At 40.7% G+C, this 17088-nt stretch overlaps 1 protein-coding gene and 1 long non-coding RNA gene across 5 annotated transcripts in view; one reads left to right on the top strand and one right to left on the bottom strand.

Moving 5' to 3' along the window:
* The first annotated feature begins 5371 nt into the window (after window positions 1-5371).
* On the top strand, window positions 5372-13968 carry LOC110085849 (uncharacterized). 2 transcript variants are annotated; one of them, XR_013543303.1, is made up of 2 exons: window positions 5372-5937; window positions 8651-13968. It is a non-coding gene; the product is annotated as an uncharacterized LOC110085849 (long non-coding RNA). The 2 variants fall into 2 exon arrangements; XR_013543302.1 differs by having other exon boundaries at window positions 5372-5951.
* GUCA1C (guanylate cyclase activator 1C) overlaps window positions 7202-17088 on the bottom strand; it is a 74349-nt gene continuing 64462 nt past the window's right edge. For all 3 annotated transcript variants that reach the window (XM_072993934.2, XM_020806361.3, XM_072993935.2), the window contains exons 2-4: window positions 13963-14112; window positions 11149-11236; window positions 7202-10427 (exon numbers count right to left, since the gene is read on the bottom strand). In XM_072993934.2, the coding sequence (XP_072850035.1) occupies window positions 10297-10427; window positions 11149-11236; window positions 13963-14112 (369 nt within the window). In that variant the 3' untranslated portion in view covers window positions 7202-10296. The remainder of the gene's footprint in view (window positions 10428-11148; window positions 11237-13962; window positions 14113-17088) is intronic.

Raw genomic sequence — 17088 nt, 5'->3', positions numbered from 1 at the left:
TTCAGCGCTCTTCCAATCTCCCAGCGGCTTCGTTGGCGTTCCACACTCCGATAGGCGGATGCCCACGTCGCTTTACGTAAACCGTCCAATCAGCTGCAGAGAACGGACTGCTCGATTGGCCGGCTGCGACTAAAACCCTATTCCCGCCTTGATTAGCTTCTGAGGTCTATATTTTAAACGGGTTCTTAAGGGACATCCAGGAAGCAGAAGGGAAATGTTGGGCGCGATGGGTGTGTGTGTGTGTTAAAGTAGCCTAGCATTTCCACGCGAATGAATTTCTGTTGGGGGGGGGGTAAATCAAGGGAGTGGTGTCATGGGTCTCAGGTCCCAGGTCCAGAGATGGACTTGGGAAAGAATGGGGAGAAAGGGTAGTGGGCTGTTTTGTTAACACTTTTGTTAAGTATTAGTGTTAAGTATTCAGTGTTACTTTGCTGAGGGGCAATAAAATGAGGGACTTTTTTTTCTTTGAAAAAGCAAATTAATTTATCAGGAAATAGTAAACAAGTGTTGTTGTTGTTTAGTTGTTAAGTCGTGTCCGACTCTTCCTGACCCCACGCACCAGAGCAGGCCAGGCCCTCCTGTCTTCCACTGCCTCCCAAATAGTGGCCATTACTGTCTCCCAAATATACTTTATGTTTGTCAAATTCATGTTGGTTGCTTTTGGACAACATCCAACCATCTCAACAAGTACTGTAGTAATATTCTTTTGCCATGCTAAAATTAAATTTTCTGGAACATGTACCATCATAGATAATTTGCAACTTTTCACATTCTGCCTTTCCTCTTAACAAGTTTAAGAGACTGATTCTGCTGTTTTGATGGCTTTTCTCCACTGGAACCTCACAACAAACCTGTGAGGTAGGCAGACTGGGGAATGGAAGAAAGGCGAAAGAAGGGATGTCTGCCAATACATACTGTTTCCTGGCGTGAACCAGAAATCTCACACTGCTATGCCATACTGGGGCAGCAAGAGACTTGCCTTTCTTTTGGTGTATGTTTTTATGGAGTCAGCTTGATCAAATCACGAAGTTTCTTATAGGAGTCTGCTTTAAAGAGCCTTGGGAAACATTATTACTTATTTGTGGGTTTATATAAACAAATGCATTTTGAAAAGCAGAGACATCACCTTGCCAACAAAAGGCCGAATAGTCAAAGCTATGGTTTTTCCTCTAGTGTTGTATGGAAATGAGAGCTGGACCATAAAGAAAGCTGACCGCCAAAGAATTGATGCCTTTGAATTGTGCTGGAGGAGGCTCTTGAGAGTCCCCTGGACTGCAAGGACAACAAACCTATCCATTCTAAAGGAAATCAAACCTGAGTGCTCACTCAGTTTTGTCGGCAAGGTGATGTCTCTGCTTTTTAAGCTGCTGTCTAGGTTTGTCATCACTTTCCTCCCAAGAAGCAGACGTCTTTTAATTTCGTGGCTGCTGTCACCATCTGCAGTGATCATGGAGCCCAAGGAAGCACTGTAAAATCTCTCCCTGCCTCCATATCTTCCCCTTCTATTTGCCATGAGGTGATGGGACCAGTGGCCATGATCTTAGTTTTTCTTTATGTTGAGCTTCATACCATTTTTGCGCTCTCCTCTTTCACTCTCATTAAGAGGTTCTTTAATTCCTCCTGACTTTCTGCCATCAGAGTGGTATCATCTGCATATCGGAGGTTGTTGAGATTTCTTCCTGCAGTGTTAATTCTGGCTTGGGATTCCTCCAGTCCGGCCTTTCGCATGATGTAGCCTGCATATAAGTTAAATAAGCACGGAGACAATATACAGCCTTGTCCTACTCCTTTCCCAATGTTGAACCAATCAGTTGTTCCATATCCAGTTCTAACTGTTGTTTCCTGTCCCACATATAGATCTCTCTTGACATATACAGTGGTGCCTCGCTTAGCGATGTTAATTGGTTAAAAAAAAAACATCGCTATGGGAAAACATCGCTAAGCGAAACACCATTTCCCATAAGAATGCATTGAAAACTGGATAATCAGTTCCAATGGGAATGGATTACTGTCCTGAAGTGAAAATCGCCATAGGAAACATTGCTAAGCGAAACGCGGTTTCCCCCATTGAAATGCATTGAATAGGTTTCAATGCATTTCAATGGTTTTGACAGGTCCGTTTTTGCTATTTTTAAAGTGTCTTAAAATGTTCAAAAACTGTTTAAAATGCTTGGAATCATTAGTGCACCCCGTAAAACCTTTGCAAACTTAATTTGGCTTTGTTCTGAGTCTTCGTTAATTTTTGGTGAATTTTTTCTCCCCCCTTTGAAATGCATTGAACTGTAGGTTTGACAGCTGTCAATGCATTCTGAAATTCATACAAAAAGAATAAACAACAAAAAATGTCTAAATTAAAATTAATTAAGAGCTTTTGCTTTATTCTGTACAATTCTGTTTCCACCAGTTTCTTAAATATCAGGAAGGAAGGAGCCTGGCGTATCTCAGTTGGAAGCTTATTCCCAAGACTGGGGGCTACCACTTAAAAGGCCTGATTCCTTGTTGCCTTTTGCCAGAGTGTAGATTATTACTTATTTAATAGCCATATTAATCTGCTCTTTATCAAAATAAATTATTATTAATCTAATCCTTTACAACACATATGTTCCTGAAACAGATATATAAAAGCATTGGCCAAAATCATAGCGAGTTATATCCACTAGAGCAGGTGAAGCCAGTAACTGATTTCTGAGGGAGATGTTCCATTTTTTCTCCCCCCTTTGTGCTAAACCGTAAGGGCTTATAGGTCATAACCAGTGCTTTGAATTGAGCATGGAAACTGACAGGAAGCCAATGAAGGCAAGCCAATGTACTGATATTGTGGAGCACCTTTTTCTGAAACATCTGTCTTGTTCTATTATAATAGGCCTTCCAGTGCTCAATAGGGATTTTTCTCATGCATATTTCAGAATTATGCGGACTGAAACTGATTACTACTGTTAAAGTTTTTTATTAATTGTATTGCGTGGGTGTCTTGTTGATATTTGGTTGTATTGATTTGTCATTTGTACATATCTTGTAAGCTGCTCTGTATATCAAAGGATAAATGTTGGGGTATAAATATCGAGCACGGCTGTTAATGATGGGACATTTTACAGGTCATCCATCCACAGGGTTGCGGTAAGTGAGGAGCAACTTGATGGTACATAAGAAGAAATAAATATTTTTGCAAATAAAGGTCATAAAGAAGTGAACAATCTTGCAAATTCATCGGTGTTTTTCATCAGGACAAAGATTAAGTACGTAAAAACAAAAGGGCAGGGGGGCAGAAATGTGACAGAATGGGGAGAAAGTTTCTGCCTGTCAAAATAATATCTTTGCAACCTCGTGTCATGTCGAACCCTGAGCCAAGAGTGCTACACCTGGCCTGATATTTGAACTGTTTGCCTTAACCCCATGTTTTATACCATCTTTGCCTGGTGAAAAGTTCTGCAGAATGTCAAAATTCTTTGTATTTGTAACCTTTAAGTGTTCTAGTGAAGATATTGACCAATCTCAAACTTTGTTCATTAAAACTGGTGTTTGAACTAGCAATGGACCAAAGAATTAAACCTGAAGCAGATTTGAACCCTATTTTTTGAATGTTTCTTTCCTTTATTTACATGGAATACAGAGGTGAGAAACAATATTACTCTTCTGTGCCTTGATTAAGCCACATCAAATTAGATAAAAGCCTGCAATTAGGGTGTTTTCTTGGTAATCTACTGGAGTCAGAGTATTAAACAGCTCAGTCACTAATAATAAGAAAATATATTTAAAGAGTTAATCACTATTGTTAAGTGATTCCAGAGTACCATAGTGAGCTCTTTGAAGTTTTATTAGAAGGTCAGAACATGAAAGAAGATTAGGGCATGCAATAAGCATAACAACAGTGTTCTTTGTAGGTAACCTGTTAATCTTTCCTCTTTACTTTGTATTTTTTTAGCCTTGTAAGTAAGCCCATCAAAGTTACTAGTGTGTCATTACTTTACTAGCTCATGCTTGCATGCCATCTTCAGAAGAAGGGAAACAAACTAGGAAACCTAAAAAGCGGGGAAAAGAAAAATGTTCTGCAAAGCAGGCTGGTAGAGAGGGAAGGTGGGAGCCATCCATCACTCCGTAGGTAGCCTTCTTGTTTTCCATCCTAGCCACAGAAGTTTCTGTTTCTGCACGGCAAGCACAAAAACAAACCAGTTTTAAAGAGGAAAGAGACAGTGTGGAATTCTTTGTACCTATTATTTATTTATTTATTATTTAATTTATATGCCGCCCACACTACCCAAAAGTCTCTGGGCGGCTATGGTGATGATGACTTGATAAAAGCTGTCTTTAGATAAGCAAAAGCCAGGCTGGGATGGGGTGGGGATGGTGGAACTTTTGGAGGCTTCGCAGAACCTCAGCTGCTTCTTAAAACCTTTGAAACAATTCTTTCCTTTTCTGGTAGATGTGGTTAATGGTTATCCGAAAACAAGGTTTCTGGCTCTTTCTTCTGGCTATTCATACAGTTGGAATAGAATTGAACTCATGTAGTTTGTCAAGCAATGCCATGGCTTGGAGGTGCTTCTAGATCAGGGGTCTCAAACATGCGGCCCGGGGGCCATTTGCAGCATGATAGTTTGTGGCCCCCGCCTTGCCTGCCCCCGAAGCGCTCACACATCCTCTGCTGTCAAGAGTAAAAAAAAAAAAGCCTCGCCTCACTCGCCGGCTCTCCCAAGACAGCGCCTCTTGCACCCTCCATCCGGAACTGCAGCCTGCCAGCCAGCCCACCTGTCTGCCGGCTGGCAGGCTGCACTTCTGGATGGAAGGGGCAAGAGACACCGTCTTAGGGGAGAGCCGGCAAGCGAGGCCCACTGCCAGCCCTTTTCTCTGAGTGCCCGAGCCACCGCCAAGCGATGCCTGAGAGTGGAGCTCGCTCCTGGCCCCTCCTTGAAGAGCGCCTCCAAGTCGCCAACAGCAGCTGCCGCCGCCGCTTCCAGGGAAGCTGCTCTCTGGCTCTCTTTCTCTCTCGGCACCCCCAGCACCAGCCCGGCCAGCGGCCGCCTCAGCACCCGGCAGTGCTTCCTCCTCTTCCTCCTGCTTCAGCCGCCTTGGCTCTGGAGGCTGCCTAGGCTTGGCTCGCAAATTTTGCTCCTCTGTTGTGGTGGGGGCAGTTGCTGCTGCTGAATGCACCTTTTTTTGGAGGGGAGGCCCTCAGAGGAAGGTTGCCAGACCTCCGTGTGTGTTTGTGTGTGTGCATGCACGCGCACCTATGGCCCCCCCAGGTCTGTTTAATTTTGCGGCTACCAGTGGGGGCTTTTCTCCTTTGGCAAGGTGAATTCTGTGAGGGGTTTTTAAAATTTTATGTTGTGCCCTCCTCCCCCCCCCGGCTAGGACGTCGCTGGCACACCTTCCTCCGCTTCTTCGTCCTGCTGCTGCTTTGGTGGTAGTGAAGAAGGAGCTGGAGGGGGTCGTGGCCAGCGACGAGGACTCGCATGCCCCTCCCCCTCCTCCTCAGAGCCCCAGGCGGGCTAAGGAAATTCCTGGGTGGCTTCCTCAGGCTCCTGCTCCGCTTGGCGGAAAATCTGATGCGGCCCAGCCTTACCCAGACTCTGCACTGGCCCCCAGGTAAATTGAGTTTGAGACCCCTGTTCTAGATGAAGCTTTTCCTGTACCCTGACATAGTCACAGAATTTTGAGATGGGGGTATCTCAAGATCTGGTTCTCAATCTTTGATCCTCCAGATATTTCGGACTTCATCTTCTAGGACTGCTGACCATTGGCTATGCTGACTGTGACATCTGAGAGTTGAAATTAAAAACATCTCTAGTGGCAAGGTAGATGACCATGTCTTGCATTCATAACCTTTGAATGTTTTTCCTCCACTTTTTTTGTCTTCATGTCAGAAAATAACAGAGGGTCAGAAGAGCTCCATAGATAAGAACTCCCAAGTTTGGTATCTGGCTGAGGAGAAAGAGTTGGAAGGTAATTGAAGGCAGGTAATTATTATTCATCTGGAAGGATATTTGGATACAAGAATGAAAAATGAGGGCATATTCATTGACAGTTAGCTGAAGCGGAGACCCATCCTGTGTTTTGTGAATGTATGTAAACAGCTTGTAACGGGTGCAGGGTGCTAGCCTACCATGAACATCGTAGGGTGAAGTGCTCTCCTATGTGGACCACAATGTGCCCCTCCATAATTCATGACTAAAAATAATGTGGGTTTTTTTGGTGGTAAAGACCAGAAGGGATTGTGAAGAGCTCCAGAAGGATCTATCCAAACTGGGAGAATGGGCGGCAAAATAGCCAATGTAAATGCGTTTCAGTATATGAAAAGTAATTTTTCACATGTGGGCAAAAATCAAAACTTTATTTATTAGCTGGTAGGTTCTGAGCTGTCTATGATGGATCAGGAAAGAGATCTTGGTGTGCTGGTGAACAGCTCGATGAAAGTGGCAACCCAGTGTGCAGCGGCAGAACAGAAGGCCAATTCTGTTCTAGGTATCATTACAAAGGGGATTGAAAATAAGCAGCTAACATTATGATGCTATTGTACAAAACAATGGTAAAGCCACACCTGGGGTATTGTGTACGGTTCTAGTTGCCACAGCTCAAAAAAGACATAGTGGAACTGGAAAAGGTGCGGAAGAGAGTGACTAAAATGATGACTGGGCTTTCCTTATGAGGAAAGGCGACAGCATTTGGAGCTCTTTAATCTAGAGAAAAGGCACCTGGGGGCGGGAACATGATTGAGATATATGAAATTATGCAGGCGAGGGATAAAGTGAATAGAGGGAAGCTCTTTTCCCTCATACAATACTAGAACCAGGGGACATCTACTCAAATTGAGTGTTGGGAGAGTGAGAACAGACAAAACAAAATATTTATTTATCCAGCAGGTTGTTAGTCTGTGGAACTCCTTGCCACAGAATGTGGTGATGGCATGTGGCCTAGATGCCTTTAAAAGGGAATTGGACAGATTTCTGGAGGAAAAGTCCATTGCCGGTTAGAAGCCATGACGGAGATGTATAATCTCCAGACTTAAAAGGAAGGTATCTCAAAAGGCCAGATGCAGGGAAGGGGTATCAGGAGACAGGGATCTAGTTGTCTCATGTGCTCCCAGAGGCATCTGGTGGGGCCACTGGGATATACAGGAAGTTGGACTAGATGGGCCCTTGGCCTGACCCAGCATGGCTCTTCTTAGGTTCTTAATGCCTACATGAGATTTTTCGTTATTAAAACATAATTAGAGAATAGTACATTTATTTTTCACACAGTTAAAGTTTATAACAACAAGGAAGTTAATGGATTACGAAACAGAATGCTGAATGAGTGTTCTACGGCTGTCAGTGCTATCTTTCTCTCCAAATTAATTGCTTTTCAATTTGTGCCAAACAAAATAATATTAAAAAACAATGCAAAGAAAAATAAAAGATGTAGTCTGAAAGCAATACTAAAAAATAAGCTACAGATACAGTATCAATGCATTAAAGGCTTCTCAGAAGAACCACACATAACCTTGGCTGTATAGCTGGGGCCTTGAGTGATTTTTTTGTTGTTGGTTTCTAATAGATTGCTACTGTGGGCCCCAGTGTGACCCAGAGCACATGCTTCCATTGGCTTTACCAAGAAAGGACCCATTAAAATCTTACATATCTTTGCTTGGAAGTAAGCTCTACTGGCCAGAATCTTACTGCTTTTCACTATGTGCAGAAAAGAAATTGCAAAATCCGCAGTAACTGACCTCATCAATTACCTGTAATTAGGCATGTCAGCTTCTATGGACAGTAAAAAACAGTAGGATTCTGGCTGTTGTGTGCAATGGAACTGGTGGGTATGGATAAGATTGCAGGATCAGCTGAGTATTTATTTAGTCTTAGCATTTAGTATCACTTCTCACAAAGGCATTTAATTCTGTCAGTGCTGGTTGGAAGCAACTCTGCTGAAAACATCGGAGGATCTCTGCAGAAAATGGGAGAAATGTTCCTACTTCAACTTACTGTGCTCTAAAAATTAATATAAAAATATTATTCAGTGGTGAATTTGGGGCCAGTCAGTAAGCAGTATTCCTGGCACCATCTCTGTTAACTATATGGCACCAGATGATGACTTGTTTGGGATACCAAGTGAAAGTTATTTTTTTACCCGTTTAGGAGTGTTAGTTTTGACAAATGAATTTATCTCACTTTCACATCTGCTGTTATATCAAATTGCTGCTGATTAAAGACTTCCTATTTGTCTCAATTTATGCAAGCTGTATGTGCCCTGAAATTAAAAATGGAAGTTTTTAATCAATGGCAATCTACCACTGATGATGATATTATTCCCATTGTGCAGGCAGAAGCTATTCTGCAGGATTCTGGCTGCTATATTGAATAAATCATTATTAGTACTGTATCATTAGTAGGATACATATGTAAAAAGTGATGTATCCATACTCTGTACTTAAAATAACTTAGTAATTAAATAAGAACAAACCCTCCATCAAATGTATCATTTTTTTCTTTTCTCCTCCACTGTTCAGTTCTATACCTTTATAGAAATTTTGTAGAAATCCAAAAACAATATATTTTCATTTTATTTAAATCACTTAAACCAGTAACAGAAATGGTGCTAGTCTGGATTGTTTTGCAAATCATAACATAATATTTGAATAACAAAATAATTTTGAAAACCCCATGCTGTTTTCTTGTAGCAACTGCTCCCAAGCAATCTCTGAGTGTTCCTATAGAAGAGGCATTATGACTGTACACCCTCCACTTACTTCATTCCTTTGGTAACCATCTTTTCCTAATTACTTGGATGTAGCATATTTCATATGCTGTTACACATACATAGTTAACTGAATCTTTAACAAAATAACTATTGAAGTGTTTAGACTGCTGTCTTTTTTATTCCTCAAATTTCACAATATATGAGGAAAAACAGCTTGCAGAGACACATCCATCTCTCAGCTACATAGAGTAATATTCAGGTATTAATAGGCATTTTAAGTATGGTTTCATCTTGAGATATTGGTAACAGGACTGCAAGCTTCTTCAGGATTTGTGCTTCAGTATGGAAACCCTTAGTTCTGGTATTGTCAATCCAGAATTAGGGGTTTCTCTATTGAAGATCAAGGATCTTTCATCATACAACCTGTATATTTAAGCATGGACGATTCTCTGTAGATATTAGGAAGAGAGACATGTTTGTTTTCTGCATTGTGCTTAAGCCAAAGATTGCTTTAACAACACCTGTGGTCATTCCAACCAAATCTACCCCAAACCTTCCATTTCCTTGCCAACCTGGGAAAATAGTTCAGATGAAAGGGACATGTGGTACTTCAAGATTTGTAGGAAAGAGTTTACCAGTAGAAAACGTTACCCAGGTTTCCTCTAGGATTTTCAGACAGGAACATACAGTATATGAACACTGTAACTGAAGTAAAATTTACACATGTTTCGTCCAACTGCAAAGTATGATTGATTAGGAATTTATACTTACAATAAAAATAATCTTTTTTGCTGTTAACAGTGGGGAGAGGGGATTGTCTGATCTGGCTATCTTTTGAATCAGATTAATATAAATTTATTTTAGATTGGAATTAATGTTTGATCACTAAAGCCAGTGTTTTGAAATGTCTTCTCTGAAGTTTTAATTATTTTCCCCAAATGGTGTCACTCCATGACAAATGCAAAGCTTCTCTGAAAAGGTTAAGCCCATTAAAAAAGCACATTACTGTAATTTTTTTTAAAATGGTGGGAGAATATTTGAAACATCAAAGTCATATATTAAGTAACAGATGTAATAATAATACCAAAGTGGTAAACAGCTTCTCCAAGTGGATGTTTATCTTTGGAGCCATAAGCTGATTGAGGTGTTTCCCAGATAATCCATTCCTATTTTAAGCACTGATTAGTGCAAATGTTAAGTTAATGCAAACCATGCTTCATCCTTAATTGATCTAGAAGGAAGCCAATCCTATCAAGTGGTTTATCACCACATTGTAACTTCCAAGTTAAAAGACCATGACTTAAAAGGAGCAGTTTATTAGCTCTGTGTCTTCTTGAGAGGTCCATTGCAAAAATAATACATTGCAAAGAAACTGATAGACTGTGTTTATTTGTATTAGTCTAAATGGCAGCTTCTGTGATGAACAAAGAAACAGTTTTCTGCTCTTCTTGTCGCTGCCACGTCCACGAAAAAGGAAAAACAACAGAGAAACAAGTCTGAAGTGGCTATCCCTCTTGGAGCTTATGTTTTGAACAATGGATGGGTAACATGACATTCTGTGTTGATAATTAATAGGTTTCTTGCATTGTTCTTGTTACCACAAGTCCTTTTCGCAAGGTGAAAGTCTCAGACACTGTGTCTTCTCCCACTTTGTATAACTTTCAGTACATTGGAAAGGTCAAAGCTCTTTGAAATGACTTCCAGAAGAGTTTCATCACTTTCTATTCCACTAATGAACTCTTCTAATGACAGTTCCCCTAGAACAAATGCATAAAGATTCAGGAATCAGTGCAAGTATCTACAGGCAAATGGTTTCAAACCATCATACTAGCTGACTTCCAAACTCTTCAATGAAAGATATGATTCCCAGAATTAGGGAAAATACTATTCGATCACAGGGATGTTTATATTCCCATGGTAAAAGCAGTGTAAAATTTCAAGGGGATGTTTAGTTACCAAATAGACCACATCCTTCATATTCCGAATGATATCTTTCTTTGCCGCCACATTGAAATAGTATGTGCAGGGTGGAGTGGGCTGTGAGGTGGCATGGGTCACACTGTAGCATAAGAGACTATGTGTGCTTGCCAAGTTTCTGCTTTAGATGACATTCATGAGAAGTCTCCTTATAGAGAGTTAGATCAGCATAAACCAGGTGTAATTTCTTGAGGGGAAAATATACTTACTTTCAAATAAATTAAAATGTGTGGCTAGCTTTCTGAGGAATTACTACCAGAATGCATTTTAAAATTCCTCAAATAAACCTGAGTGACAATGCAGTATAATGGATAAAGTGATGGACTAGGATCCTAGAGACCTGGATTCAAATCATGCTGAGTCATGGAAACTGACTGAGGGTGGCATTGGTGGACCAATGATATAGATCTTACGTACCTCAAAAACTCTTATACATTGGAAGTCACTTGTTTTTCTTTCGTAAGAGAAAGGGAGTTCATTAGAAGACTTATAAGATCTTACCATCATTATTTACATCTATCTTCTGGAACACCATGTTTGCAAATTCTTCTGGGGTCATATCTTGGTTCCCATTGATAGTTTGAATTGCCTAAAGAAATAACAACACAAACGTGTTAAGTTGCCTTCATATTCTATATGTAAATGTGCCAGTCAGTGGATTTTTTTTCCAGCAGGGGTGGGCGTGGAGAGTCAAAATGAGTTTTAGCAAAATCTCCAATAATGAGAAATGGAAATTAAATTAATCTAAGAGTTTGAAGGATTATAGATCTAATTTGCATATCATTGAAGGCCGTATCAGTCCATGAGATTTATTCTGAAGTGGCTACATTTTTATCATGCCCTAGAGAATTTGATCTTTTAGGATGTGTGCAATGTTCTCTATTACTTAAAGTTAGGATTATCTTATAAAGGTTTATGTACACGAGGAGATGCTTTAGCAACTTTTCTGATCACAAATAAAATTATGTTCATTTTAATCCTCCTAATGAAATGAACATTTTAAGTTAAATACAACAGACTGAAAATATCTTTGGCTGAGAGTGAAATAGAAAAGAGCATTTTCAAAACAGGATTACATTCTCTACATTGTAGGTGTTACTTTTGCACTACAGATGGTAAGCATTGTGTCAAATCACCCACATGGTAAACCAGCATATTAGGAAGAAGACTGCTGTGAAATAGTACCATCATACCAGAATATGTGTTTTACGCACATTATCTAAATGCATAGTCTCTTCCAAAAGGCCTAGATTAAAAGGCTTCCTCTTCTATAAATAAGCCCTGGCAGATTTATTAAGTGGCTGCAGTAACAGCACTGGGCAGTTAAGTCTAGCCATCCTTTCAGTTTCCCAAAGTGCCCCAGAATGATGCTAGGTGAGGAGCATAGTGGGAAATTTAAAGGGTGGCAGAGATGCAACAACCTGGCATTCCTTGGTGTTCTGTGAGACGCGAGGCGAGAGTGTAAAGGCTCTTGCCGGAGTGTCGTCCTGCCTCAAAAAGAAACGAGAGGCACAGACAAACCTGCCTGCACCATCCATTGAGACCAAATAGCGGGGAGTTGATACCTGGGAATTGGAGCGGGAACTGTTAAAGATGACAGTAGCCACCCAGATGGGATGATTTGGCGGGAAAAGGAGAAAGGGGGAGGCCCATCGTAGAGACAAGAATGGGAGATATAAAAGGAGAGGTAGACTTAATACTGGGGGGGGGGGCTGGGAAATGATGTGGGAAGAAGACCCTTGGACCGGGAAATGGGAGAAACTACGGGTTCCCTGAGAGGAAGCTGATTATCGAAGAAGAAGGGGTCTACCGCAATGTCCTTCCTATTGGGCGGGGAGTCGGAGGCCAGAGAGTGGCTCAGGAGGCTCAGGGAGGAGAAGGAGGTGGTAGATAGGGAAGAGAGAGAGCACCGGGCATGGCATCTAGAAGAAGCCCAGAGGAGGGGCTACTTAACAGACTGTGGACCCCTCTAGGAGGAGAGGAAGACCTTTATGGGATGGAGGTGCGATATGAAGAGACCACCCCGCTACTAAACCCTAAATTTTTTGTTATATTTTATATGTTGTTGGTATGTATTTTGGAAGCCGCCTAGAGTGGTCATTCGACTAGATAGGTGGGGTATAAATGTAATAAATAAATAAATAAAATAAATAGAGACTTGTGAGTTGGAAAACAGTAATCCGTTTTTGAAAGGACCTTGGGATGAGTTGAGCTGTAACCCCTTCGTTAAAGACGTTTGGATGCCCTCGCCGGACCCGTTGGCAATGAGAGAAATTGCAGAAGCTGAGTTCGAGCATAAATATTTATTGTTACATATTCTAATAAAACCTAGTTATGATTTTTCAACAGGATTGTCTCCAGAGTCTCAGACAAAACCAGTGGAGGCAAAGTACGAACCCTCACATGTTCCCAATGAATTTTTTTAAAATATGAGTATCTCAGGGTAGATATCAGCTAAAAGCTGAGCACAGGTCCCTGCTCCAGCTTCAGAAATGTTATTTCTCCTGTGAAGATAGTTTTGGATAAATTCTGATACCCTGGAAGGGATTGGTGTGATTTTCTTATTTTGGAAGGGGGAGAATCATTGCATGTTGACCAGGTGCCTTAGAATGCTTTCATTTTTTTTCTTTTCAAAATATCCTATTTGAAGCATCAAACAGCATGGCTCCATGTCTCCTGAGCAGCTACCAGGTTTGAAAATGGTTCCATGAATGTGCCCCTTTTTCAACATGACACTATCAGATGACAATTTGCCATTGCCAAGGCATGTGGGAAAAGGGGGCTTCCTTGTTTCCCTTTTATTTAAAAGGAAGAAACAAACAAAATCTAATGTTAAAAATACTCTTTTTCTAGACTGTTCCACTCCAGACCTTTTGTGGCCCCATCTTGATCTTCAGGGGAGGAGTTTTATCATTCTTACTGTACCAAAACGTTTGATTGGGAATATCTGGCACAGACCTACTGTCAGCTTTGGAATCCACCTATGTACTGGATACCAGCTGATAACACTGATGCATAATCGTGTACTATAACACAAACACACATTGGGAGTGTAGAAATATCATGCCCATGTGCTACACATGGGGAGCCCATGATCCCCAGTGTGTAGTTCCATCTACAATGTTGCTGCCCTACCCAGTCCTGCAGGCAGATCCACAGAGCAAGAGAGGGATGAGTAGTCTTTTTCTAGATAGACTGTGACTTAACTAAATAAAAACAGTGTTATATTTAAATAATGGATTTGCCATTAAATTTTCACAACTGTCTGTAGATTGGTTTACAATAAAGACATGCTAATATATAAAATTTCCTTACCGAGAATATGCTTAAAAGTTCTTTTTTGTCAATCGTTCCACTCCCATCAGCATCATATAGTTTGAAGTACCATTTCAATTTCTGGTCAATTTTCCCTCGTATGACTAGATTTATTGCAGCTATAAACTCCAAAAAGTCAATAAATCCATCCTAAAGAAGAAGGGGGGGAAGGTATGTTAGTAACATATACGGTTAATCTGGTAATAAATGAATAGGCAATCCGTCTGTTATAAAAGAGAATAAGGGTTTCAGATGGGGAAAAAGTATTTAGAAAACATCTTACACCTAAGGCTGCAATAGGAAATGGATGGGTCTTGAGCTAATTTCATGGGAGGTGCTTGAGAGTCAGCACCAAAGAGGACAGCTGTTCAGAAAGAAAAAGTACAGAGCAAAGCCTTTTGACCTTGGACAGGTGAGAAACAGGTCTGTGTAAATCCCAAATTCGGAAACCAATGAGCCCAATTCACACTAATTTGTATGAGGTCCAAGTGGAATGGCTAGATTTGGTTCTAGTGATAAATGTAGAAACTGAAACTAACTGTCTTGAACTCAACTCAAATGAACACAAATCATTTTAGACTTTTTAAAAAAAGCCTTAAAGGTGCTTAATATGAAAATCACCGAAGCCCACTGTCCAAAATTTGGCATTCCCCCTTTAGGTTGTCCTCAAATTTCATGAATATCAGTGTAAAAACAGAAGTTATAAGGTGGTTTGTTGTATTTTACAGGCCAATACTTGTCCATGGGATACCTGCAAATTGATTCAGATCAAAGGCATATAATGCATTGGATGAAGCACACATAATGATAGACCATATCCATATATGTGCCAGTGCCCCAACCTGGCTTCCAGATTGGATCAGAGAACCAGTGTCTAGGCCTAGAAAGAAACTACTTCAAGCTAATACACTGGCTGACAACTTAAAGGGTTTATCCAGGTAATATGGTGTGGAGGTCCTATCCGCCTCATGTTAATCATTGAGAAGAACAAGAACAAGGGTGAACTGAAGGGAATATTAAAATTTAAAATACTGAGAAAAGCAGATAAACAAATTTTAAGAGTTATATATATATATTCATATATATTCATATACATATATATTCATATATATATATATATATATATATATATATATATATATATATATATATATATATATATATATATATATATATATATACACACATGAATAATTCTGCCTCAGACATAGGTATTCACAATCATGACAAAGGACCCTTTTGAGTGTTCACATTTTTGAGATTGAGTTGTATCAGTAAGTAGCTTACAACAATCTCCGTCCACATTTCTTAGAGTTTAGGTTAGAAGTTTCACGCCCCCAGTGCTGCATCCTGAGTTATTTCCTATGTAACCTTTAATTGCACTAAATTTCCTGTAAAGAAGTTTAACTTTTGCTTTAACTACTAACAATAATAATTCCAAAACTATAAGTTAGTCAGGTTTTGGAGATATTTTGCATAAGCTTCCACTATTCTTTACCGACTAGATCAGTATACTTGCAGACAAAGACAATGGTGCAGATTGCTTATGTAGTAGCTTGCAATGATGTATTCCAGATGTTCAATGAATTAATCTCTAAAAATGCATTAATACCATGAAGGTGAGGATTTGGTGTAAAAGCAACCTATTGATCTAAGCATGGAGGGGAAAAAGCACAAATCAAGCTGTTCATCTTTTTTAACTAGATTGTGCACCCTAGGAAACAGAATTAATTCTTGCATTTTCAGATGCGTGAAACCCAGTAGTAAATCACATTAAATTAATGAAATGATATAGGTGTCCTCACCAAATCCCCACTAATTTAATGGGACTACTATAGCTGCAGTTTAATACTGGATTTCGCCTATGATTTCTTACTAAGGTATCTCAATGTGTTTATTGGGAGCTTTGTGCCAGATAAAGGTGCATAGGACTGTAGCATTGCTGACTAATCCTAACCTCATTATAGTATAGTCAGGCTATATAATCTAATCAGCTGAGTGGCACAAATGTCACATTGTGAATTCCAGACAAAAAAACATACTGAAGAAAGGGGTGTGGATAATTTGTGTTAAAAAAAACAAACATAAAGTATATTTGGGAGACAGTAATGGCAGTGGAAGACCGGAGGGCCTGGCGTGCTCTGGTCCATGGGGTCATGAAGAGTCGGACACGACTAAACAACTAAACAACAACAAAAGTGGCCACAATAATATTATTTGCTCTGGTTCATTTGGCTGTAGGATGAAAATGTATACTGTAACCTCTTTTTAGATATCTTGTTATGAAAGCTTTGTAGAGGTCTTATGACTCATGTGAGAAAGACAGGCAGGAGCTTTATTTTTTTTCCTTTCTAATAAGAACAGTAGTGATATGAAGCTAAGTAATGAACGGGCAAGGGGCCCCCCAAAAAGGAGAATAGTAAATAATTTCTGTGTATTCCCTATCTAGAAAACCCTGGAAGTGTGACCATAGATAGGAATCATCCTGACGGCACAAAATTACAGTACAGTGGTGCCTCGCGCAACGGTTGCTCCGTGGAGCGACGAAATCGCGCAACAGTGCCGTTTCTGCGATCGCAAATGCGATCGCAAAACGGCACCTGAATAGGGCACAATTCACAGAGCGAAGGTCGGTAAGCTGTTCGCTTACCAACCTTCGCTTTGCGACCCACCGATCAGCTGATCGGTGGGTCCAAAATGGCCGCCGCGCGACCCCCAAATGGCCGCGCGCAGCGTTTTCGCACCCTTGGTAAGCGAGGGGAGGGCGCGAAAACACTGCCGGAACAGCCAAAATGGCTGCGTGCAGCGTTTTCGCACACTCCCCTCGCTTACCAAGGGCGCGAAAACGCTGCGCGCGGCCATTTGGGGGTCGCGCGGTGGCCATTTTAGACCCACCGATCAGCTGATCGCAGCCATTTTCGCGCCCTCGTTCAGTGAGGGGAGGGTGCGAAAATGGCTGCCAGCATTGCACAACGGTGAGTAAATCAATCAATTGGAACGCATTAAACGCTGTTTAATGCGTTCCAATTGGTTTTTACTTTCCGTTGAGCGATGTTTCACACAGCGAGGGTTAATCCGGAACGGATTAACCTCGCTGTGCGAGGCACCACTGTATTAGAATTCTGT

The sequence above is a fragment of the Pogona vitticeps genome, chromosome 3 (assembly GCF_051106095.1).
Source record: "Pogona vitticeps strain Pit_001003342236 chromosome 3, PviZW2.1, whole genome shotgun sequence".
Taxonomy (NCBI): domain Eukaryota; kingdom Metazoa; phylum Chordata; class Lepidosauria; order Squamata; family Agamidae; genus Pogona; species Pogona vitticeps.
Note: the sequence above shows the minus strand (reverse complement) of the source record. Positions and strands in the feature narration are given on the sequence as shown.